We start from the raw sequence: 26,401 nt of genomic DNA on the forward strand, positions 1-26,401 counted from the left end.
AGAACTACAGCTAGCGATAGCTACACCGGCACACACATGCCCCAAATCGTCCCAAACGCAATACTAAGAAATAATCAAGAAAATACAATATAACTCCGCTAAACTATATAAATCCCGGTTTTCCCCAAATAACTGGATGAATGGTTTCTAACACCTATAATCGAATAAATCACAGACGGATAGATCTGGTTGATCAATAACGAGAGTTTGAGCATGCATTCGATGTTCCCCCTTGCGTCCTCAGCGTCAAAAAGATGGGTCACTCATCCATTCCCTTTTAATAAGCTCTGAGAACCACCTAGAGACACCATTCCACTTCTCATTGGTTACTGACATCCAGGGGAAGGCGGGTGCAGTTCATTTCGATCCATAGGGCATACACAGAGCTTAAAACTGATCCGAGATCAGAGACTATTTTTCAGAGCTTCGCATGTTTCTTCATGAGTTTCGCTGTAGAAAGAGTTCTGGTTCACCCACAGACATAATTCAAACGGTTTTAGAAACTAGAGATTGTTTTCTATCCAATAGTAATATTAATATGCATATTGTACGAGCAAGAATTGAGTATGAGGCAGTTTAATTTGGAGACGATATTTTCCAAAGTGGAAACAGCACCCCCTGTATTGACAAAAGGTTTTAACAGACAAATCTTCGACCATTTCGAATACCACCGTACCTTCTCCGCTATGCAATTTGGTTTCCGAGATGGTCAGCCATGCTCAAGGTCCTAAACGATATCATAACCGCCATCGATAAAAGACAATACTGTGCAGCCGTATTTATCAACCTGGCCAAGGCTTTCGACTCTGTCAATCACCACATTGTTATCGGCAGACTCAACAGCCTTGGTTTCTCAAATGACTGCCTTGCCTGGTTCACCAACTACTTCTCTGATAGAGTTCATTGTGTCAAATTGGAGGGCCTGTTGTCCGGACCTCTGGCAGTCTCTATGGTACTGCCACAGGGTTCAATTCTCGGGCCGACTCTCTTCTCTGTATACATCAATGATGTCGCTCTTGCTGCTGGTGATTCTCTGATTCACCTCTACGCAGACGACACCATTCTGTATACTTCTGGCCCTTCTTTGGACACTGCTAACTAACTACAAATACCTAGGTGTCTGGTTAGACTGTAAACTCTCCTTCCAGACCCACGTTAAGCATCTCCAATCCAAAATTAAATCTAGAATCGGCTTCCTATTTCGCAAACAAAGCATCCTTCACTCATGCTGCCAAACATACCCTCGTAAAACTCATGCTGCCAAACATACCCTCGTGACTATCCTACCGATCCTCGACTTTGGCGATGTCATTTACAAAATAGCCTCCAACACTCTACTCAACAAATTGGATGCAGTCTATCACAGTGCCATCTGTTTTGTCACCAAAGCCCCATATACTACCCACCACTGCGACCTGTATGCTCTCGTTGGCTGGCCCTCGCTTCATATTCGTCGCCAAACCCACTGGCTCCAGGTCATCGGCAAGTTTTTGCTAGGTAAAGCTCCGCCTTATCTCAGTTCATTGGTCACCATAGCAGCACCCACCCTCAGCACACGCGCTCCAGCAGGTATATTTCACTGGTCTCCCCCAAAGCCAATTCCTCCTTTAACCGCCTTTCCTTCCAGTTCTCTGCTGCCAATGACTGGAACGAACTGCAAAAATCGCTGAAGTTGGAGACTCTTATCTCCCCCACTAACTTCAAGCACCAGCTATCAGAGCAGCTCACAGATCATTGCACCTGTACATAGCCCATCTGTAAATAGTCCATCCAACTACCTCATCCCCATACTGTATTTATTTATTTATTTTTGCTCCTTTGCACCCCAGTATCTCTACTTGCACATTCATCTTCTGCACATCTACCTCTCTAGTGTTTAATTGCTATATCGAAATTACCTCGCCACTATGGCCTATTTTATTGCCTTCCTCCCTTATCTTACCTCATTTGCACACACTGTGCATACTTCCTTTTTTTCTACTGTATTATTGACTGTATGTTTGTTTATTCCATGTGTAACTCTGTGTTGTTGTATGTGTCGAACAGCTTTGCTTTATCTTGGCCAGGTCGCAGTTGTAAATGAGAACTTGTTCTCAACTTGCCTACCTGGTTAAATAAAGGTGAAATAAAAAGAAATTAATAAAAAAATTAATAAAAAAATGTATTAAACATTTATTTAACTAGGCAAGTCAGTTAAGAACAAATTCTTATTTACAATGACGGCCTAGGAACAGTGGGTTAACTGCCTTGTCCAGAACGACAGATTTTTACCTTGTCAGCTCGGGGATTCAATCTAGCAACCTTTCGGTTACTGGCCCAACGCTCTAACCACTAGGCCCACCCATCCTAATGGGTCATTCATTCTTTGTAGACTTGAGAAACTATCTGGCCTTGATGGTCATATGTAATCTTAACTACACTGTACAGCCAGAGGAGTATGGACCTCCCCTGGTTCCTATCGAGGTTTCTTCCTTCTAGGGAGTTGATCCTAGCCACTCTGCTTCTGATTGGACTTTGGTGTCTAGGCCAGGGTGCTTTAAATATATTTGATTTGATTGACGGATTGTTTCTCTCAGTTCTCGGGCCAGTGTGCTGACGAGATGAGAAAGACCTACGCTGAGTTCTGCAGCCGCCACCTGAAGGCTGTCAAGCTGTACAAGGAGCTGCTGGCTAGAGACAAGAGGTTCCAGTACTTCATACGGGTAAGACAGAGGGAGAAGGGAAAAACAAGACGGATAGAATGAGTGATGAGACTTAATGTAATTTTTTTTTTCTAAAACAATGCTTTTTGGAATGCTTTGGAACTATTCACAGAATGTATTTCCTGTCAATAAAAAACCTTGAATTCAAATTGYAGGGGGGGGGGGGGGGGGGAGTAGTAGAGTGAACGACAGAGGGAGAGCTTTTGTGTTTTCGTAATTTTTCATTAAACCCACATTTTTGTCACCGTTACAAAGGTCTTACTTGCGATGATCATAATATTTGGTCGTTTCACCTTCCTTAGCAGAGAGAGAGAGTGAGAGAGGGGGCACATAGAAAGAAAAATAGGCCAATGGGAATGTGTGTGCACTTGTGTGTTAACTGATAATGAGTGTTCTGAACTGTGAGGAGTTGGAGTTGCATTACCGTTTATTTTGCTAACCTTGCCTTTTGTTACTGGCACCTATCCAATTAATAATTTATACTCTGTACAATATCATGTTTTATTTGATATTTTTCTATTGTAAATTGTATGTTTTATCTTTCGTTTAGATTTAAAGCTCTTCAAGCTAGTTTTGAAGTTGTATCATTCGTATCGAGTGACGTCTCTAGAATTTCGGTTAAAAATATGATTTGCTCTTGATTGCATTACAAAACACAGATATTTGTTTTTTTCCAACCATCTCTCTTGTGTTTGCTGCTTTTCCTGTCTCTTCTCAACTCTTTTTGTCTTGTTCATATTCATTTCTTCCCTTCTGCTCTTTCGCTCGTATACCCTCTCTTTCTCTCTCCTTCTCCTTTCTCTCTCACACGCTTTCCTGCTCTCTTTCACACTAACTCTATCTTTCTCTCTCTCCCTTCTGTCTCGTTCACCTTTCATCTCTCGTTCACCCTCTCATCTCTCTTTCACCCTCTCTTCCTCGCTCTCTGTTCAGCGGGTGTGTCGGGGTCACCTGTTGCGTCGCCATGGCGTCCAGGAGTGCATCCTGTTGGTCACGCAACGCATCACCAAGTACCCTGTCCTCATCCAGCGTATCCTTGACAACACCAAGGGTGAGAAAAACACCCTGTTGATACGAAAGCAGGGGCGAGGGTGATATATCAAAGTCATCCTCACTTTAGACTGAAATATATTGTTGGGGGCAAACAGTTACGTGGGGTGTAAAAAAATGTAGCCGAACTATGCCAGCTTTTTATATCATGAGGTGAGTTAGTTCCTCAGAACTAACTAAAAGCACAGGGTCTTTAAAGTCAATGACGGAGCATGGTAAAAATCAGCACTACTAATAATATGTCTATCCACCTTATATTCTCTCTCTCTCTCTCTCTCACCCCCCCCCAGACAATGAAGAGGAGGCCTCCTGTCTGACCCAGTCTCTGACCCAGATCAGGGAGCTACTCAGCTCAGTGGACCAGCAGGTGCTTTATTCATCCATTTATAGTTTGATTTACTCAAGTTATCACTGAGATCAATTCTGACATGAACCAGCACCTGTTAGTCAGACTGAAATAAAGGACGTCATTTTGACTTCCCACACTTTATCTATAAACCCGTCCTTTTACTATGAGAAATATACAATTACACAGCGCAGAAAATGTATTGCACACTAACACTATTGTGAACCAGGGTTGTGTTCATTAGGGCACGGAAATGGGTGATTCTCAGTTCGTTTGCTTCCAATCAGTGCCTAATGAACATGACCCTGCTGTCCAGGTGATGGAGCTGGAGCGGACTCATCGGCTGCAGGAGATCCGGGCCAGGCTGGACCCACGGGTCGAGGCCAAGGTGAGGGACGGGGGCCTGTTCAGGGGAGGAGAGTTGCTCCGCAGGAGACTCATCCATGAGGGAACGCTGCTCTGGAAGACCCCTGGGTCCAGGCTCAAAGGTGCGTGTGTGTGTGAGTGGAAGGGTCTGTGTGTGTCAGTGGAGGCTGAGGACAGGGACTTTGTAATGACTTGAATGGAACAGTATCAAACACATGGTAACCAGACTCCACTAGCTTAATTTGTCAAGTAAGTTTGTACAGTGCCTTCAGAAAGTATTCATACCTCTTGACTTATTCCACATTTTGTTGTGTTACAACCTGAATTCAAAATGGATTAAATATATTTTCTTTCTCGCCCATCTACACACAATACCCCATAATGACAAAGTGAAAACATGTTTTTAGAAATGTTTGCTAATTTATTGAAAATTGAATACAGCAATATCTAATTTACATAAGTATTCACACCCCTGAGTCAATACTTTGTAGAAGTACCTTTGGCAGCGATTACAGCTGCGAGTCTTTCTGTGTAAGTCTCTAAGAGCTTTCCACATCTGGATTGTGCAACATTTGCCCATTTATTATTTTCAAAATTCTTCAAGCTCTGTCAAATTGGTTGTTGATCATTTCTAGACAACCATTGTCAGGTCTTGCCATATATTTTCAAGTAGATTTAAGTCAAAACTGTAACTCAGAACATTCACTGTCTTCTTGGTAAGCAACTCCAGTGAAGATTTGGCCTTGTGTTTTAGGTTATTGTCCTGCTGAAAGGTAAATTCATCTCCCAGACCGAACCAGGTTTTCCTCCATGATTTTTCCTGTGCTTAGCTCCGTTGTTTCATTTTTACCCTGAAAAACTCCCCAGTCTTAATGATTACAAGCATACCCGTAACATGATGCAGCCACCACTATGCTTGAAAATATGGAAAGTGGTACTCAGTAATGTGTTGTATTGGATTTGCCTCAAACATAACACTTTGTATTCAGGACAAAAAGTTAATTTCTTTTCCACATTTTTTGCAGTATTACTTTATTGCCTTGTTGCAAACTAGATGCATGTTTTGCTATATTTTTTATTATGTACAGGCTTCTTTCTTTTCACTCTGTCAATTAGGTTAGTATTGTGGAGTAACTACAATGTTGTTGATCCATCCTCAGTTTTCCCCTATCACAGCCATTAAACTCTGTAACTGTGTAGCTGTTTAAAACATTGGCCTCATGGTGAAATCCCTAAGTGGTTTCCTTCCTCTCCGGCAACTGAGTTAGGAAGGACGCCTGTATCTTTATAGTGACTGGATGTATTGATACACCATCCAAAGTCTAATTACTAAATTCACCATGCTCAAAGGAAAATTCAGTGTCTGCTTTTCTTTCTTTTTTTTTTACCCATCTACCATTAGGTGCCCTTCTTTGCGAGGCAATGGAAAACCTCCCTTGTATTTTTGGTTGAATCTGTACTTGAAATTAACTGCTTGACTGAGGGACCTTACAGATAATTGTATGTGTGGGGTAGTCACTCAAACATGTTAAACACTATTATTGTACACAGAGTGAGTCCATGCAACTTATTATGTGATTTGTTAAGCAAATGTTTACTCCTGAACTTATTTAGGCTTGCCATAACAAAGGGTTTGAATACTTATTGACTCAAGACATTTCAGCTTTTCATTTTTTTTGTTGAAAAACATAATTCCACTTTGACATAATGGGGTATTTATTGTGTGTAGGCCAGTGACAAAATATCTCAATTGAATCCATTTTAAATTCAGGCTATAACACAACAAAATTGGAAAAAAGTCAAGGGTTGTGAATACTTTCTGAAGGCACTGTAGGGGATGGAACTATCCCCAAAACGTGTTGCTTACTCATGTTTTAAAGGTTTTTCTTTTGTGTGTGTGTGTGTGTGCGCATGCGTGTGTGTGTGTGTGTGTGTTTAGATGTGCAGGTCCTGCTGATGACCGACATCCTAGTGTTCCTACAGGAAAAAGACCAGAGGTTCATCTTCCCTTGTCTAGTAAGCGCACACACACACACACACACACACACACACACACACACACACACACACACACACACACACACACACACACACCACAACACCCCACACACAGACACACAACAACAACACCACACACACACCACACACACACACACACACACACACACACACACACACACACACACACACACACACACACACACACACACACACACACACACACAACACACACTGAGAAATACATAAAACAAAAAAACACTTGAATATAGAGAGACTTGTTTCGTCACAATTGAATATACTATATGGAAGGTCAGGGAAGTATAGCCAAACTAAGACCTCTCAGCTCAACAGTTTAACAAACTTAAACGTATCAAAAATCAAATCTTAACCCAATCACCTCTCAATTTTTTCTCGAAAGCCCAACCCAAACTCTCTCCTAGAACACCAACCCACAACCTCCCAACCCAACAGGCACTAGCTCAACAGTGATCCGCCGTCTCCGTGTGTCAAAACCGGCCAAACTTCTCAGACAGCATCTAACTCCTGATCAGAAAGGTAATCCCGACCTCACGTCTCGCTCAGGCCTTCCACTATCACCGTATCTAATGCCAACGCACCCCATCCCCCCGGGGTTGACATTTCCACTCCTCAGCCTCAGGATGACCACTGGGAGGACATTGTGCCTACAGCTGCATCACACCCTTAAAAATTACACATTTTAAACAGTACACTGCTCGTACAATATCTTTACTTTGAAGTCTTGAATTGAAACCAAATAATAGACCACAGAAGCATCTAAACACAAATCGAGACTTCTAAGGCCCCATTACATACTCGATATGACCTTCCACTTGTACATAACCAGATCACTATTCAGAATTAATAAGATCTCATCAGATTAAAAATCAATGAATTTCACAAAGCACTCCTTTCTGATCTACTGAAGCCAATCTGCGTTCCAGTCATATAACATATCCATTCTGGCAACAAAAGGCAAACAATTATTTATACAGAAACTATGGCATGACAAAAAGGTTCTTCGAGTCACGCCCTACCATAGGAAGCCTTTCATTTCTCTATTTTTAGGCAGGTATTTCGGCATTCTATTTTCATTCTTTTTCGGTATGTTCCCATAAGCAGCGTCTATCGTCTCTAGATCAAACAGCACCTTTTCCACCTAGATACTGATTAACATGTAGCTCAAACTACTCATTATATTTTGTTCACTAAAATACATACCTACCACGCGCGCCTTCTCCATTCCCACAACCAAAAACGACACAAAATATCTAAATATTGAAATATTAACACATCTGAACCATCAATCTATGACACCACAATACCCAATCAGCCCTGGTAAATTTAATGATTCCAATAACTCACTACTAAATCTCGGAAAAGAAATAAGACACAACGAGTAAACGAAAAACAGAAAAGGTGAGACGGAAGGTGACGAAGAAACCAGAATAGAGAGGGTTTTGAGAGAGCCAGGTCGAGAGAAACAGGATAGAGCACGGTTTCTGGAAAGAGCGGTGAAGAAACAGGGAATATAGGAGTTTTTGAGAGAGACGTGAGAAGAAACAGGAATACAGAGGTCTTGGAAGCACGGACGAGAGAAACAGAATAAGAGGTTTTGGCAAGAGAAGGGGAGAGAAACAGGGAATAACAGGAGGTTTTGGAGACAGGGTGAGAGAAACAGACTAGAGGATTGGACAGAGCGGGGTAGAAAACAGGAATAGAGGAGGGTTCAAAAAAAAACGAAAAACCGCAAACAGTAGAGAAACAGGGAATTACAGGCGAATGTAGAAACAGAAGAGTTGAGTGAAGAGAGAGTTGGTGCAAAATAACTGACAATGAAAAACTGACAGAGTAGCATAGATTGAAAAGAGGTATGGCAATAGTCCACAGAGAGGAAGATGGAAGATAAAAGAGAGGATAACTGGATGAATAACACGGATGAGTATAGAGGTACTCAGACTGACCTGTAGTTAAGAAAGAGAGAAATCCAGTCAAAGACATAAACACATGTTAGAAGGAGTAAAGTCCAATAATTACACTGAACAAAAAAATGTAACTAAACAGCAACAATTCCACACGTTTACGATACAGGTCAATAAGACAAATCATACAACTTTAAATAAATTCATGAGCCGTAAGTCTATGATTACACATCTGCGTTTTTGAGCCGCTTGACATACTGCCAAAAATGCTCTAAGAACGAAGTGGAGGCCGCTTCTATATAAAGAAAACATTCAATATCTGCAACACTGTACATTCTTACCATCAAGCATTCAATTGCACCGCCCTCAAACTAACACGCAGGAACAAACCCCACAGGGAACCAAGCGCGAGCAACGACAAGCACGACCCAAGGCCCAACCACAGACGCCGAAACAGACGGAGGGGGCGGCCGGACGTAACGGTCAGCACCAGAAGACGTGCGCACAGGTGAAGGGCAGCGAGAAAACACAACACCACCACCGCGCGCCGCCTCCCCACAGGAAGAAACCTACAAACACCAACCACAAGACCCAACGCGAACGCGACGCACGGCACCACAACCACACGCAACCGACAAAACAACCAAAGACGCAACCAGGAAGACCCACCCCAACAACGGACACAACAACCAGAACAGCCACAAACAGCAACACAAAAACAGGCCATCACAAGAGCCACCCCTGAGCCGACAAGACCACAAAGACACACCCGGAAAGCACAAAGCACGCCAAAAAGCAGGCCACACAACTCAAGACGAACCAACCCCCCGCGACACAAACACAACGCGCCGCCCGCCCCCCGACAGCCACCCCGCACACCGGAATCTCCCACAGAACAAACACCGCCTACACCCCCGGCCCCCCCCCCCCCACGGACCCCCCACCGCCCCCCCAGCCCCCCCCCCACCACCCCCCCCAGAACAACCCGACGAGAAACCCCCGCCGAACGCAACAAAAAAAACGACAAAAACCACAAACCCAAACCAGAAAAAAACAGAAATAGAGAACTTGTCGTACAAATTGGAATATACTAGCAGGCGGAGAAGCACGCTCCTCTTTCTCTTTCAGGACAAATCTCCGGTCCTCTCCCTGCAACTCCATGATTAGGGAGATAGCCACATCAGGAACGAGGCTCTTCCTCATCAGTGACTCCTCCCCTCCGGAGATGTACGACGGTTCCATGGCTGCCTCAAAAGATGACAAGAACACCTGGATACGCATCATACAGCACACTGTCAGCAGGTATATACATAAACACACACACACACACACGAGACACACAAAAACTGCTCATATACTCACTATCTTTCTCTGTCCTGCAGTTGTCCTACCAGAAGATATCCCCACTCATAGAGACTGAAGACAAGGCCCTTCTGAGACGACTGAAAGGTCAGCAATGAACACACACTCATACAGATCTATATGTAACGTAGGGATGGCAAGATTGCGCCGACATACACGGCGGCCCTATTTATTACTTTATTTGCTCAGGACGTTTATGGTATAATTTCCAATAAGAACTTCTGGACATTAGATCGCCTATAAAAATCACCACAAATTCGATTTCCCAGACCTGAACCCTTTGTTTCATATTCTGGATAATTTCTTGATTTCTTGTTTAGATTTTTTATTATTTGTGTATTTGTGTTGTATTCTACTGCACTGTTGGAACTAGTAACATAAGCGTTTTACTCTACCTGCTATAACACCTGCAGATCTGTGTACGTGGCCAATACACTTTGATTCGATCTGATGTAGGTATAAACACACTTGTTTGCACATAAGAACTCTGTTTCACTTCTTCTCTACATAACCCTCTGTCTATCTGTCTTCCTTTCTACCCTTCTCCATCGTTCTTTCTCTATCAACACCTTTGACCATCTCCATTCCTTCCTTTCTCTATTTACATGTCTCCCTTTCAAGCTCTCTTATCTCTGTCTCTCTCCACCTCTCCCTTTCTCTCTCTCCCTTCCTCTTCACCCCCCCTCTATCTCTCCCTCTCTCTACATGGTGCCTACAGTACAACGTGCAATTCTCACTCTGTGTGTAGGAGGACAAGTGTGAAGCCTGCCTCCTACTCAATCCCAGTGGAGGAGCTCGTCAAACTCTATCTTTCCATCACAGCTTTTCTGTCTCTCAATTTCACTCTCTTGGACTCTCTCATCTTTCTTGCTCACTTGTATCTTTTATTCCCATACTTTTTTTTTTCTCTCTCTTTATCTCTCCCTCTTTTCTCTCTCCCTTCTTCCTTTTCTCAATCTCTCACTTATAGCCTACATCCAACTGAACAATGTGTGAATATGATTGCCCCCACTGTTAAGTCAAGAGGTCTTTAGGAAGAGCATCAAATCAGTATTTCCCTCTCTCCCCCTCCTCTTTCCCTCCCCCTCTCTTTCTCTCATTCCTTCCCGCTTTCTCTCGACTCTTTCCTTCTTTCTCCCGACTCCATCTCTTTCTTTCTCCCCCCCCCCTCCATCCCCCCACCCCACCCTCCCATCTTCCTCTTTCCACTTTCATCTCTCCTTCCAGCGGACATCCAGCAGAAGGACCGGGAGGTGCTGGAGCTGCTCCAGGAGCGGGTCACCTTGTTCTCGGACCTGGCTGAGGTGACGGGGGGTCAGGAGGTCATGCTGCCGGGGGGCCCCAACTCCCGGAACCTGTTCCGAGCCGAAACGCCCCATGCGCCACTCGGCGAGAGATTGCTCACTGATGCCATCGCAGAGGGTGAGGGGTTGGTGGAGGGAGTGGGGGGCAAGGAGAGGGGGTGGGAGCAGAGTGAGGGAGAGGGGGGCGATATAGAGTTAGGGCAAGGGAGAGCAAGAGTGGTAGAGCGCAAGAGAGTTGTTAAAGGACCAGTGCAGCAGTTTTTGATCTCAATATCAAATAATTTCTGGGTAACAATTTATTACCTAACAGTTTTCCATAAAAATTGTCAACTTAAGTTGCTTTTTTAGCAAAAATAACTCATTATCAAGCAAAAGTTTTGCTAGGACTGTCTGGGAGTGGTCTGCGGATCTACCTAATTGAAGGGTCCAAATAGGAAGCATATGTAACCTGAAGACTAGCTGTTGTCAGAGAGGTTTGGAACTCTTTGTTATTGTTATCTTAACTTATATCGCCTGGTGATGTTACCAGGCAAGTCACAACTCCACCTATGCAAAACCTGATGTAAATTGTATTTTCAACTAGCAACTATCAAGAAATAACACTGATCATATTTGTTCACACTTTTACAGTTTTAGTTTCATCAGCTGTTGTACAATATGATACAGAACACAGGGAAAACATAATTTTGAGTGCACTGGGCCTTTAAGCAGATTTAGAGAGGGTTAGACTGGAAGAGAGGAGAAACAGGAAAATATAGAGAGGGTGATAAGAGGGAGCGCGTTAAAGGGAGATGTTGAAACAGAGAGGAGAGCAAGACTAGAGAGGAAAATAAGCAGACAGGAGATAAAGATGGAGAAGCGCAAATAGCCTGTTTAAATGCAGAAATGCAACTGCTACTGTGCTTCCACTTAACTGACTGCAACGATACTTCAAAGTTGAATTATGGCAGTTATGAAATGCCTTGGCATGTTTTCAGTTGTACTTGGCAATGCACTTAGTCTAAGCATCAACTGTCGCTATTCCTTTACTCACTATTCTACGGATGCATGTGCAATGTGTTGCCACAAAATGGCTGTCATGGTGGTGGTGAAGTTGCCAAACATGCCATACATTTTAGATGACTGACTTCAAAGTTTCCTTCATAGAAGGCCACTGGTTGGCTTACATTACAGTTTTACTTGACTTGGAACAGTCAAACAGACATTTGAATTGTGTACTGTCTGTACAATTAAAGATCAGAACTTATTTTTCAAAGCCTTCGAGCTACATTTACATTTACACAAACAGCAAACTATCAACTCATCATCACCCAGACATTGATTGACGTGTACAGTTGTCCAGTTCCCTCCCTACATATAGTGAAGATAGCAATGTCTTCAATGGGTATCATGTGTATGTTTATGAATATCCAATGTTAAATTTGAAGTGGCTGTCAACCCCTAGGCTAATGTTGCTCTCAGGGAATGTCATTCCTTGAGCACTATACCATAGAAAGTGCTAAATGCATGTGAAATGTCATGGGGTGCTTTCTTTCCATTGAGTCTGGATTCTGACAGTGTACATTTGTTTTAGCTTGCCCGCCCATATGGAAAACAATCATACAAATCAAATAAGAATCTTGTATGGCAGGAGAAGATTACTTAAAACATTTTCTTTTACAAATAATCTGGTAAAATGTTATGTTTTACCTTATATGTCAGTAGTGTACAGTTGATGTCGGAAGTTTACATACACTTAGTTTTGACTCATTAAAACTTGTTTTTCAACCACTCCACAAATGTCTTGTTAACTATAGTTTTGGCAAGTCAGTTAGGACATCTACTTTGTGCATGACACAAGTCATTTTTCCAACAATTGTTTACAGACAGATTATTTCACTTATAATTCACGGTATCACTATTCCAGTGGGTCAGAGGTTTACATACACTAAGTTGACTGTGCCTTTAAACAGCTTGGAAAATTCCTGAAAATGATGCCATGGCTTTAGAAGCTTCTGATAGGCTAATTGACATAATTTGAGTCAATTGGAGGTGTACCTGTGGATGTATTTCAAGGCCTACTGTCAAACTCAGTGCCTCTTTGCTTGACATCATGGGAAAATCAAAAGAAATCAGCCAAGACCTCAGAGAAAAAATTGTAGACCTCCACAAGTCTGGTTCATCATTTGGAGCAATTTCCAAATGCCTGAAGGTAGCACGTTCATCTGTACAAACAAGAGTACGCAAGTATAAACACCATGGGACCACGCAGCCGTCATACCACTCAGGAAGGAGACGCGTTCTGTGTCCTAGAGATGAACGTACTTTGGTGCGAAAAGTGCAAATCAATCCCATAACAACAGCAAAGGACCGTGTGAAGATGCTGGAGGATACAGGTACAAAATGATCTATATCCACAGTAAAACTAGTCCTATATCGACAAAACCCGAAAAGCCACTCAGCAAGGAAGAAGCCACTGCTCCAAAACCGCCATAAAAAAGCCAAACTACGGTTTGCAACTGCACATGGGGAAAAGTATCGTACTTTTTGGAGAACTGTCCTCAGGTCTGATTAAACAAAAATAGAACTGTTTGGCCATAATGACCATCGTTATGTTTTGAGGAAAAAGGGGGCGGCTTGCAAGCCGAAGAACACCATCCCAACCGTGAAGTACGGGGTGGCAGCATCATGTTGTTGTGGTGCTTTGCTGCAGGAGGGACTGGTGCACTTCACAAAATAGATGGCATCATGAGGAGGAAAATAATGTGGATATATTGAAGCAACATCTCAAGACATCAGTCAGGAAGTTAAAGCTTGGTTGCAAATGGGTCTTCCAAATGGACAATGACCCCAAGATACTTCCAAAGTTGTGGCAAAATAGCTTAAGGACAACAAAGTCAAGGTATTGGAGTGGCCATCACAAAGCCCTTTAAACAATTTAAAGGCAATGCTCCCAAATACTAATTGAGTGTCTGTAAACCTCGGACCCCATGGGACTGTGACGAAAAAAAGTTAAAGATGCAATAAATCATTCTCTACTATTATTCTGACGCTTCATATTCTTAAAATAAAGTGGTGATCCTAACTGACCTAAGACAGGGAATTTTTACGAGGAATGTCAGGAATTGTGAAAATCTGAGTTTAAATGAATTTGGCTAAGGTGTATGTAAACTTCTGACTTCCGACTTATGTCAATAATTCTCAAACCTCTCCTTGTGGACCCCCAGCCGAATACATGATGTTGGTCATTTTCCCACATAGATATGGTATGACATATTTGAGACAAAATAAATGAATTAAACCGTATGAGTCATCAATTAATGTTATAAGAAAAGTGTATGTCTGATAATGTAACCTCTACAAAATAAATGCTTTCCTTATAGGTTCCACATTTTTCAACATATAATATATAAGTCAACATATAAAAAACGATGGCAATTACTATCAGAAAAATACAATATTTGTAGAGTCATTTTCAAGAATGAGTTTCCATGGTAAGAAAACAATAGGCTGGGCAGCACCTCCTACTGGACAGTMGATTTATCTAAAGGTATCCCTTTACTCTCCAATCCAGGATTTTAACCAAGCCCAGCCTTGCTTAGCTATGATATTTGTCACTGACTACTACCAATGTGCTATCAGAGAGAATGATTGTTGAGATAAATATTTTACCAGATACTTATTATATTATTTGTTAGATTATTGTACAAATAATCTTCTTCTGCCATACAAGATTCTTATTTAAATGTTCATGATTTTTTAAAATTAATCTTGTTTCTGTATTTGCTGCCATATGTATTACTTAGAAGTTCCAGGTAGAACATCTTTCTATATCTTTTCCTTGTGGGCGGTGCCCCGGGTGGGCGTAGAGTTCACTTTACGAGCAATGGAATGGTCTAACATGTCAAAACTCGACCAACGCTGTGTCGTAGGTGAGTTAAAATGAATGCACCATACATTTTGTTAAGGCACTGATGATGTGTTGTCTGTCTTTGTGTCTCCCAGTGGATAGGCTGAGTGAGCTACTACTGGGCTCCACCTTTGAAATGCCTCTGGCCTGCAGTTTCAACGGTCACCCGAACCACACAGGGGCGCTAGTGATCAGTGAGTGACTCCTTTGTGCCATTGATTGACAAGTTGTATACTAGTCTAGACTCCAAAGCACTGTGAGCAATGATCATTGAGTGACCGTTGTGTTTGTTTGTAGACGGTCAGGAGGTGGTTGTCAATGGAACGCACGGGTCCCCAGCAGCAAAGGTGAGGTCCTAAAAATAATAATAATAATATGGTCATTTACTTTGGTCGACCAGGCTTAGAACCAAGGTCTCCCATGCGCCACAAAGCCAAGCTAAAGTCATGCACTGAGCTACAGTAAAGCCAAGTCCTTAGCTCGGGAAGCTAACAGAAGTCTTCAGGACGCAGGCAAGATTGCTCATTGTGAGCATGGTTCATGTGTGGGAATCAAATCAAGGTGTAGACTAACAGTGAAATGCTTACTTATGGGCCCTTTCCAACTGTACAGAGAGAAAAACATTGAAATAATAGAACAATTATAACACGAGGAATAAATACACAATGAGTAATGATAACTTGGCTATATACACGGGGAACCAGTACCGAGTCGATGTGCAGGGGTACGAGGTAATTGAAGTAGATATGTACAGTACCAGTCAAAAGTTGACCCAACACACCTCCAGGCTGTGTAAGGGCTATTTGACCAAGAAGGAGAGTGATGGATTGCTGCATCAGATGACCTGGCCTCCACAATCACCCGACCTCAACCAAATTTAGATGGTTTGGGATGAGTTGGACTGCAGAGTGAAGGAAAAGCAGCCAACAAGAGCTCAGCATATGTGGGAACTCCTTCAAGACTGTTGGAAAAGCATTCCAGGAGAAGCTGGTTTAAAGAATGCCAAGAGTGTGCAAAGCTGTCATCAAGGCAAAGCGTGCTACTTTGAAGAATCTAAAATATAGAATATATTTTGATTTGTTTAACACTTTTTTGGTTACAACAATATTCCATATGTGTTTTTTCATAGTTTTGATGTCTTCACTATTATTCTACAATGTAGAAAATAGTAAAAATAAAGACAAACCCTTAAATGAGTAGGTATGTCCAAACTTTTGACTGTACTGTACATGTAGGTAGGGATAAAGTAACTAGGCAACAGGATAGATGAACAGTAGCAGCAGAGTATGTGAGTCAAAAGAGTTCATGCAAAAACGGTCAATGCAGATTGTCTGGGTAGCTATTCGTTAACTATTTAGCAGTCTTATGGCTTGAGGGTAGAAGGTGTTCAGGGTCCTGTTGGTTCCAGACATCGGTACCGCATGCCGTGCAGTAGCAGAAAGAACAGTCTATGACTTGGGTGGCTGGAGTCTTTAACCTTTTTGGGCCTTCCTCTGACAACGCCTAGTATAGAGGTCCTGGATGGCACGGAGCTCGGCCCCAGCGATGTACTGGGCGTTACGCACTACCCTTGCACCTTGCAGTGGGATGCCAAGCAGTTGCCATACTAGGCGGTGATGCAGCCAGTCAAGATGCTCTCAATGGTGCAGCTGTAGAACTTTTTGAGTGCACATGCCGACTCTTTTCAAGAGACGTTGTTGTGCCCTATTCACGTCTGTGTCGGTGTGTGTGGACCATGACGATTCCTTAGTGATGTGGATACCGAGGAACTTGAAGCTCTCAACCTGCTCCACTACAGCTCCGTTGATGTGGATGTGGGAGTGCTCGCCCCTCCATTTCCTGTAGTCCATGATCAGCTCCTTTGTCTTGCTGACATTGAGGGAGAGGTTGTTTTCCTGGAACCACACTGCCAGGTGATCAGGCGTACTACCATCGTGTTGGCAGACTTAATGATGATATTGAGGTTATGCACACGGCCACGCAGTTCTGGGTGAAGGTGAACAGGGAGTACATGAGGGGACTAAGCACACACCCCTGAGGGGCCCCTGTGTTGAGGGTCACCGTGACGGTGTTGTTACCTACCCTCACCACCTGGGGGCGGCCCGTCAGGAAGTCCAGGATACAGTTGCAGAGGGAGGTGTTTAATCCCAGGGTCCTCTCGCCCTGCCGTCCGGGACAGCTGGTGCTCTCATGCATGGTTCGGGTTGCTAGCCTCGAAGCGAGCATAGAAGGTATTTAGCTCGTCTGGTAAGCTTGCATCACTGGACAGCGCACTCCTGGGTTTCCATTTGTAATCCGTGATAGTTTGCAAGCCCTGCCACATCCGACGAGCGTCAGAGCCGGTGTAGTAGGATTCAAACCAACAGCCCCTGTGTTGGTAGCACCATGCTTCAACTAACTGATCAAACGGAAATTTGATAGTGATAGTTATTTACTATATACTTTTCATTGGCAGGGTTCAATTCCATATTACACTCTGGAGGTCCCCTAAATAGAAATAGGGGTTTGTACCATCGTTGATATTTGAAGAGGATGCCCGCAGTGATATTTAAGTGCTTATGAGGTTATGGCCCTGATTTGTCATACGAGTGGCACCACAGAGATAAATCAATCCAGTTATGAAGGTTAATTGTGCCAATAACATTGCAGACTGAAGTTCATGTTTAGCTTGCCATTTTACAGTGTCATGTCATCATCCAGCTTCTTTTAGTCTAAGATTGATTTATGTCTGGTGGCAACAGCCCCAGGTCTGTCATAAGACAAAATGGGTGTAGACAACATCCCTGCCTACATACTGGTCAACCCAAATAAACAAATATTGAAGATAGATTAGCAGTTCTAGTAATTTTTAATATAGGCTTATGATCACTTAAAGCTGGGTCATGTTCATTAGAGCCGTGGTTCCCAAATGTAAGGGTGCGAGGGGTCGACAGGGCTGGCAGGGAGTCAGTCATTGCAGACATTAGAGAGATACTATTTATAACTTGTTAGAAATGTCCAGATCAACTAGTCCATGTCAGCTAACGTTTTTTGGGTAGGTTTTTTAGCATATTGATTTTATTGTAATGTTTGAGTAACCCATATCACATAAACACAAATAAGACATGGCAAAATGTATAGAATTGCAGGAAATTAACTTTAAACCAGCAAATTGTTATCTTTGCTAACAAGATGGGTGTGGACAGTTTGTGTCGTGAACTGTGGTTGTGCCCATAGAAATAGACGTGACGTGCGGGGGACCCTTTGAATTAGCAGTGAGACACCAATTTTTTATTGGTCACTTTGGTGACAGTGAAATAAATGTAGCTGGTCATGTTCGTTTTTGGTTCACAATTAGCTTTTATTTTTATTAATATTTATTCAACCAGTAATCGGTATGCAACAATTGATATGCAGACCAGGTATTCAAAAGGTTTGGTCCGAAGTCTTGGTTGAATCTTTGCAATGCACAAATCAGTCATCATGCACTCATCATGCACTTTCCCCAAAAAACTTTCCAATTAAAGTTTGACTGCAAAGTAGAGCTACCTGGCAGAATGATATCATGATGATTAGTATCAATCGTGGGGCATTTGTTTTGCAAACTCTGCCATCACATCAAAACTACATTATACATTGTACAGTACAAAAACACCGCTAGCCAAACACAACGGTCTCTTGATAGGTGCACAGTTGAATTAAAGGGAAACTACACCCTGGCAGAAATATATCATAATGATTTGTATCAATTGCTGGGCATTTGTTTTGCAAACTCTGCCATCACATGTAGCCATTCTACAGTACAAAAACAAAGCTAGCCAAACACAAGTCTCTTGCTAGGTGTGCAATTGAATGAAAGAGCAACTACACCCTCCAAATTATAATTGTTCCCAGACCTCAAAAGTGGTCTCCTGATGTGGTTTAAGCATTGTTGTAGACGAGTTTTTCTATTAAAAAATAAGTGTGATTTTGAGAATGAAAGTCGGGAAAAATCTAACCCGGGAAAACAGAATTTTCCAAAAGATAAAATTGATTTTATAGGGTCCAATAACTATAGAGTGACTGTTCAAAATCGCTGACAATAACACCCTTTTTGAGATTGCGCAACGGGTAGAGTTTTTTCTCCTCCAAACAATTAATGTAAAATGTAATTTTGTGAAAGCAGGGTAGGTCGTTATAGGCTATAGACTACTTACTCAGCCTGAAAATTAAATATAAAATGTAAATGATGTGCGCATCATCTGCTTTCCCGGGCCAGTATTCTTTTCATTCGGGCCAGTAGCTTTCAGTTGGCACTGGCCTGGTGTGCCACGGGCAAATTTGCCTTAATGTCAAGCCCTGCAACGGCATACTACTTTAAAATATCATCATTAGCTTGGTTCTGTATGGAATGCGTGTACATTATGGAACACAGGTCAGGTCATCATTGGTGTGACCAAATCATGAAAAAGTTAGTCTAGAGCCCTGGCCCTAGTGAAAAAGTTTGTGAATCATTGCAATAGAGCATTTGCAATGGAAAACAAAAATTGTCCATGTAGTCCCTCCCTGTTTCAGTCCGATTTCTGTTTGGTGCCTAATGAATATGACCTTATGTTTGAAGTTTCAAGTGAAGGCGTCCGTTATTCATGAGTCTTCCACTCTGAGTTTTTATAGCTTGACAGCTCTGTTTCAGACAGTGCCATGGAGTATCCATGGCAACATACATTTTTCCAATCACCATTCTTTTCTGAAGCCTGTTTGACAACTCTATTCTGAAATGTCATTATAATTATAGGAATGTTTCACAATAAAACCCTACTGGTTTCCTTAGAGAAATATTCATAAATTGCAAAAGTTGAAAAGTATTTTGTTAGCAAACACTTTTCACCTCCACCAAAGGAATGGAATTTCTATTGTGATATGAAGCAATGCTATACTACAGTCCATCAGTGAGTAATTTGCTTACTTTAATGGCATTTTGAATCTCAATATACAGAAACAAAGTGACATGAGGATCATACAGATATTTTGCATAGTTTAAAGTATTATTATGTTTGCATGAAACTCTTATCAGTTTAGCTCTGTGGCATTAATTGTTGTTTCTTTTATTACATTTTTCTTATACCAATTCATCTGATATTGCTTTGTGAATAAACAATTGTTTCGACATTTCCCAGGACCGGAATGGGAATCAGGCTGGAGATAGGCCCTCAACTGAGGTACAGTGGTCAATGCACACTGAATCCACACTATCTTATAATGAACTACTCTCACGTTATCCATACATGTCTAACTAGTTAAAAGAGAACCCAGTGAAATATTTGGCTAGAGATGGCGAGAGGTTGTGTGTCTGTGTTGTGTAGATGTCTGCGTGTGCCTGTCTGTATAGCCTATGAGATAGAGCAAGGTGTTGGTACAAGGCATTCGGATAGTAGTCAGACCCCTTGACTTTTCCCACATTTTGTTACATTACATCCTTATTCTGAAATGTATTACATTTCCCCCCCCCTCATCAATCTACACACAATATCCCATAATGATAAAGCAAAAACAGGTTTTTAGAAATGTTTGCAAATGTATTAAAATAAAGAACTGATATCACATTTACAAAAGTATTCAGACCCTTTACTCTGTACTTTGTTGAAGCACCTTTGACAGCGATTACAGCACACCTGTATTTGAAGAGCTTCTCCCATTCTTCTCTGCAGATCCTCTCAAGCTCTGTCAGGTAGGATGGGGACCATTGCTGCACAGTTATTTTCAGGTCTCTCCAGAGATTTTTGATCGGGCTCAAATCTGGGCTCTGGCTGGGGCACTCAAGGACATTCAGAGACTTGGCTGTGTGCTTAGAGTCATTGTCCTGTTGGAAGGTGAACCTTTGCCCCAGTCTGAGGTCCTGAGCGCTCTGGAGCAGGTTTTCAACAAGGTTCTCTCTCTACTTTGCTCCGTTCATCTTTGCCTCGAACCTGACTAGTCTCCCAGTCCCTGAAGCTGAGAAACATCCCCACAGCATGATGCTGCCACCACCGTGTTTCACCGTAGGGATTGTGCCAGGTTTCCTCTAGATATGACGCTTGGCATTCAGGCCAAGTTCAATGTTGGTTTCATCAGACCAGAGAATCTTGTTTCTCATGGTCTGAGAGTCTTTGGATGCCTTTTGGCAAACTCCAAGCGGGCTATCATGTGCCTTTTACTGAGGATTGGCTTCCGTCTGGCCACTTTACCATAAAGGCCTGATTGGTGGAGTGCTGCAATGATGGTTGTCCTTCTGGAATGTTCCCCCATCTCCAGAGAGGAACTCTGGAGCTCTGTCAGAGTGACCATTGTGTTCTTGGTCACCTCCCTGACCAAGGCCCTTCCCCCCGACTGCTCAGTTTGACCGGGTGGCCAGCTCTAGGAAGAGTCTTGGTGGTTCCAAAGTTCTTCTGTTTAAGAATGATGGATGCCACTGTGTTCTTGGGGACCTTCAATGCTGCTTACATTTTTTGGTACTCTTTCCCAGATCTGTGCCTCGACAAAATACTGTTTCGGAGCTCTACGGACAATTCCTTCGACCTCATGGCTTGGTTTTTGCTCTGACATGCACTGTCAAAGTGGGACCTTGCATAGACAGGTGTTTGCCTTTCCAAATCATGTCCAATCAATTGAACTTACCACAGGTGGACTCCAATCAAGTTGTAGAAACATCTCAAGGATGATCAATGGAAACAGGATGCACCTGAGCTCAATTTCGAGTCTCTTACCAAAGGGTCTGAATACTTATGTAAATAAGGTATATCGCTTTGTCATTATGGGGTATTGTGTGTAGATTTAAAAAAAAAAAATTTTTTTTGAATAAGGCTGTAAGGTAACAAAATGTGGAAAAAGTCAAGGGGTCTGAATTCTTCCCGAAGGCACTGTATATGCTCTTAATGGCATTGACATATTTCTTGTGTGTACTGATGGTGTATGTTTTTCAGGAAGCGTATCAGAGGCTGGTCAACCTTAGTGCCTACCTTCATGCCCTCCAGGTCAGTGGATGTGTCTCTTTGTACCCAACCTGAGTCGAATACAACTGTCAAATATTTTCTAATACTTGACTGTATTTGAGGTGCTCTTTATTTAGCCGAGTTTGAATTTTCGGGACTATTTAATTGGTTTTAATGTGCTGAAGTTGTTGAGAGTATTTGACCCATATCTCCTATATATTTACTATGGAGGTTACAGTAGGATGTGCCATCTATCATGTAGAGTTAAGTTACAGTTTTGCAGTAGACCTGCTTATTAGGCTTCTGCTTGTTTTAATCAGCTTGAATAGTAATGTATTATTTTCCTTTCATGATCTCACAGTTGATAAAATATTTTCTATTGTGACATCTATAAATGTATTCCTATCTATAGCTTGCCCTCTATGTGCCTTTATTCCTGTGGATCAAACAAAAATAAAAGTGTATTGGTTGCGTACACAGATTTGCAGATGTTATTGCAGGTGCAATTGCTGCTCCAACAGTGCAGTAATACCTAGCAATAAAACAACTATACACATATTCCAGAAAATAAAAAAAATAAGTTATAGGATGAGCCATGACTAGAATACAGTATATATATATATGCAGGGTAGCGTACTGGGCTGTAGCCGGCTAGAACAGTGACTAAGGTTCAGGGCAGGGTACTGGGCGGAGGCCAGCTAGTGGTGACTCTTTAACAGTCTGATGGCCTGGAGATACTCCCGTCACATTTTTATTTTACCTTCATTTAACTAGGCAAGTCAATTAAGAACAAATTCTTATTTTCAATGACGGCCTAGGAACAGTGGGTTAACTGCCTTGTTCAGGGACAGAACGACCATTTTTTCCCCCCTTGTCAGCTCGGGGATTCAATCTTGCAACCTTTCGGTTACTAGTCCAAAGCTCTAACCACATGGCTACCCTGCCGCTCCAATGATATGGAGTCAGCAATGCTACCACTAGATCAGTCTCCTGATATCTCACTACATTCCCTTCTAACTTATTCTCCTTCTCCTAGGGCACCGTGATCAAGCAGGACTCCATCCTGGAGCTCTGCCTGCGCTCTGAAGGCCCACCAGTCGAAACCCCGACCACACCCACCGGACGGGTCTGGCGCTCCCTATCACGTGACGCGGGCATGGCTGAGGCCAGCACGGGGGCGGCCATCGGGGAGCTGGCCCTGCTCCAGAGGCAGCACAGCCTCCTGCAGGAGGAGCTCAGTAGGCTGCGGGGTACCGAGGGCCGCCTGAGGGATAGCGAAAAGGCCCGCGCCCAGCTGGAGAGGCAGGTCCGCGACATGAAGGCCCACAGTGCCACCATGATGGACAGTGGGGGAACTGCAGGCTCAGAGCAGGTATGGGCAACTTTGATGGGGGTGGGGGGGGCACAAAAAATCTGATCTCATCATGAGGGGCTGCAGTTGCTCGCGGGTCTGCGTACCCACATCCCCCCCCCCCCCCCCCCACATTGCGAGCAAAACATTTTAGTGACCCCCCCTCTTGACAGTGGCGATGGGAAAAAATCAGTTAGAGTTAATTTGCTGCAATTCGACACATTTTGCCATGGGGCCGAGAGGAAAATAGGCTGTTTTACAGCTTATTCCTGCACTTCTACACATTTTGCCATAGGGTGGGAGAAATGTTTGCTGTTTTTAATATATCTGAGTGAGACTGACTAACAAAATCAATGGGGGGCCCCACAGCCCATTCGACCATGATAACAAGTTTACATAGCTGGGTGCTAAACTAACTTAGCAATCTAAAAAAATATATAGCTGACACGGGCTAATTGACTGACTATCAGTGACTGACAACAGAAAAACTGCTGATGCACAACCAAATTTCTAAATTGCACCTTGTGTATTTTACTATTCCAACTCGCAACAGTAAGTTGAGACACCAACTCTGACACTGTGGGTAGTTGCACTTAGCTTAACTATAGGGGGTGCACTGATTTTTTACCAAGGTCATTGTTGTAGATGAGAATCTGATCATGGGATTATGCTCTCAATCATCTGAGTTGAGTAAATGCCTTCAGAAAGTATTCATACCCCTTGACTTATTCTAAATTTTGTTGTGTTGTTGTGAATTCAAAATGGATCAAATAGAATATTTTTCTCACCAATTTTTTCTCACCACACAATTGCCCATAATGACAACGTTTAGCTAATTTATTGAAAATAAAATATCTAATTTACATAAGTATTCACACCCCTGAGTCAATAGAATCACCTTTGGCAATTATTACAGCTAAGTGTCTTTTTTGGGGTACGTTTCTAAGAGCTTTGCACACCTGGATTGTACAGTATTTGCACATTATTCTTTAAAAAATTATTCAATCTCTGTCAAGTTGGTTGTTGATCATTGCTAGACAGCCATTTATTTTCAAGACTTGCCATAGATTTTCAAGATATATTTAAGTCTAAACTGTAACTCGGCGACACAGGAACATTCAATGTCATCTTGGTAAGCAACTCCAGTGTATATTTGGCCTTGTGTTTTAGGTTATTGTCCTGCTGAAAGGTGAAATTGTCTTCCAGTGTCTGTTGGAAAGCAGGCTGAACCAGGTTTTCCTCTAGGATTTTGCCTAAAATTTGCTCTATTCCATTTATTTTTATCCTAAAGAACTCCCTAGCCCTTGCCGATGACAATCAATCAATCAAATGTATTTATAAAGCCCTTTTTACATCAGCCGATGTCACAAAGTGTTATACAGAAGCCCAGCCTAAAACCCCAAACAGCAAGCAATTCAGATGTAGAAGCACGGCTAGGAAAAACTCCCTAGAAAGGCAGGAACCTAGGAAGAAACCTAGAGAGGAACCAGGCTCTGAGGGGTGGCCAATCCTCTTCTGGCTGGCCTGGGTGGAGATTATAACAGTACATGGCCAAGATGTTCAAACATTCACAGATGTCCAGCAGGGTCAAATAATAATAATCACAAGCATACCCATAACATGATGCAGCCACCACCATGCCTGAAAATATGAAGGGTGGTACTCAAACATAATGCAAAACATAATGCTTTGTATTCAGGACATAAAGTTAATTTCTTTGCCACATTTTTTGCAATTTTACTTTAGTGTCTTTTTGCAAACAGGATCCATGTTTTGGAATATGTTTTATTCTGTAGAGGCTTCCTTTTCACACTGTCATTTAGCTTAGTATTTTGGAGTAACTACAATGTTGGTGATCCATCCTCAGCCAATAAACTCTGTAACTGTTTTAAAGTTATCATTGGCCTCATAGTGAAATCCCTGAGCGGTTTCCTAACTGAGTTAGGAAGGACGCCTGTATCTATGTATTGATACACTATCCAAAGTGTAATTAATAACTTCACCATGCTCAAAGGGATATTGCTTTTTTTTATCCATCTACCAATAGGTGCTCTTCTTTGCGAGGCATTGGAAAACCTCCCTGGTCTTTGTGGTTGAATCTGTGTTTGAAATTCACTGCTCGACTGAGAGACCTTACATTGTATGTGTGTTGTAGTCATTCAAAATCATGTTAAACACTATTATTTAGAACCTTTTTACTCCTGAACGTATTTAGGCATGCCATAGCAAAGGGGTTTAATACTTATTGAAAACATATCAAGTTTTCATTTTTTATTAATTTAGAATTTTTTTATGGGGGTGTATAGTCCAGTGACACAAAATCTCAATTTAATACATGTTTCATTCAGGCTGTAACACAACAAAATGTGGAAGAAGTCAAGGGGTCTGAATACTTTTTGAAGGCTGTAGGTTATATATTAGCCAAATATAGAAAAAAAGTGTCAGTAGGTATCACAATTGATCTGGTGTGTCGTTCCACTTGTCATCTTGCCTAGGCTCCACCCCTTCGCAGAGCAAGTGAAACCAACGCAGACACCCAATTTGCCAGCCAGGAGTCAATCGATCATTCGGAAGGGCATCATGATGGCAGTGACCTGGATGTGGAGGTGACGTCAGATGAGGAGGAGGAGGAGGCCAAAACATCACCGCGCTCGGAGAGTCCTCATGGTGTGTAAAGAGTCTTAGTAAACAACACATCCAAGTGTACAGTCGTGGCCAAAAGTTTTGAGAATGACACAAATATTAATTTCCACAAAGTTTGCTGCTTCAGTGTCTTTAGATATTTTTGTCAGATGTTACTATGGAATACTGAAGTATAATTACAAGCATTTCATAAGTGTTAAAGGCTTTTATTGACAATTACATGACGTTGATGCAAAGAGTCAATATTTGCAGTGTTGACCCTACTTTTTCAAGACCTCTGCAATCCGCCCTGGAATGCTGTCAATTAACTTCTGGGCCACATCCTGACTGATGGCAGCCCATTCTTGCATAATCAATGCTTGGAGTTTGTCAGAATTTGTGAGTTTTTGTTTGTCCACCCGCCTCTTGAGGATTGACCACAAGTTCTCAATGGGATTAAGGTCTGGGGAGTTTCCTGGCCATGGACCCAAAATATCGATGTTTTGCTCCCCGAGCCACTTAGTTATCACTTTTGCCTTATG

The 26,401-nt window shown here is 42.4% G+C and overlaps 1 protein-coding gene across 1 annotated transcript in view; it reads left to right on the forward strand.

The window, feature by feature from the left end:
• Nucleotides 1-26,401, forward strand: part of LOC111956055 (rho guanine nucleotide exchange factor 2-like) — a 58,981-nt gene that overhangs the window by 22,649 nt on the left and 9,931 nt on the right. Inside the window, 16 exon segments of the mRNA XM_070436271.1 lie at nucleotides 2,577-2,702; nucleotides 3,636-3,753; nucleotides 4,043-4,119; nucleotides 4,415-4,586; nucleotides 6,404-6,480; nucleotides 9,534-9,559; nucleotides 9,561-9,707; nucleotides 9,788-9,801; nucleotides 9,804-9,854; nucleotides 10,995-11,189; nucleotides 15,056-15,154; nucleotides 15,258-15,307; nucleotides 20,096-20,137; nucleotides 21,878-21,928; nucleotides 22,923-23,258; nucleotides 25,733-25,904. Coding sequence (XP_070292372.1) covers nucleotides 2,577-2,702; nucleotides 3,636-3,753; nucleotides 4,043-4,119; nucleotides 4,415-4,586; nucleotides 6,404-6,480; nucleotides 9,534-9,559; nucleotides 9,561-9,707; nucleotides 9,788-9,801; nucleotides 9,804-9,854; nucleotides 10,995-11,189; nucleotides 15,056-15,154; nucleotides 15,258-15,307; nucleotides 20,096-20,137; nucleotides 21,878-21,928; nucleotides 22,923-23,258; nucleotides 25,733-25,904 — 1,753 coding nt within the window.

The sequence above is a fragment of the Salvelinus sp. IW2-2015 genome, linkage group LG31 (assembly GCF_002910315.2).
Source record: "Salvelinus sp. IW2-2015 linkage group LG31, ASM291031v2, whole genome shotgun sequence".
In the NCBI taxonomy this organism is placed as follows: Eukaryota; Metazoa; Chordata; class Actinopteri; order Salmoniformes; family Salmonidae; genus Salvelinus; species Salvelinus sp. IW2-2015.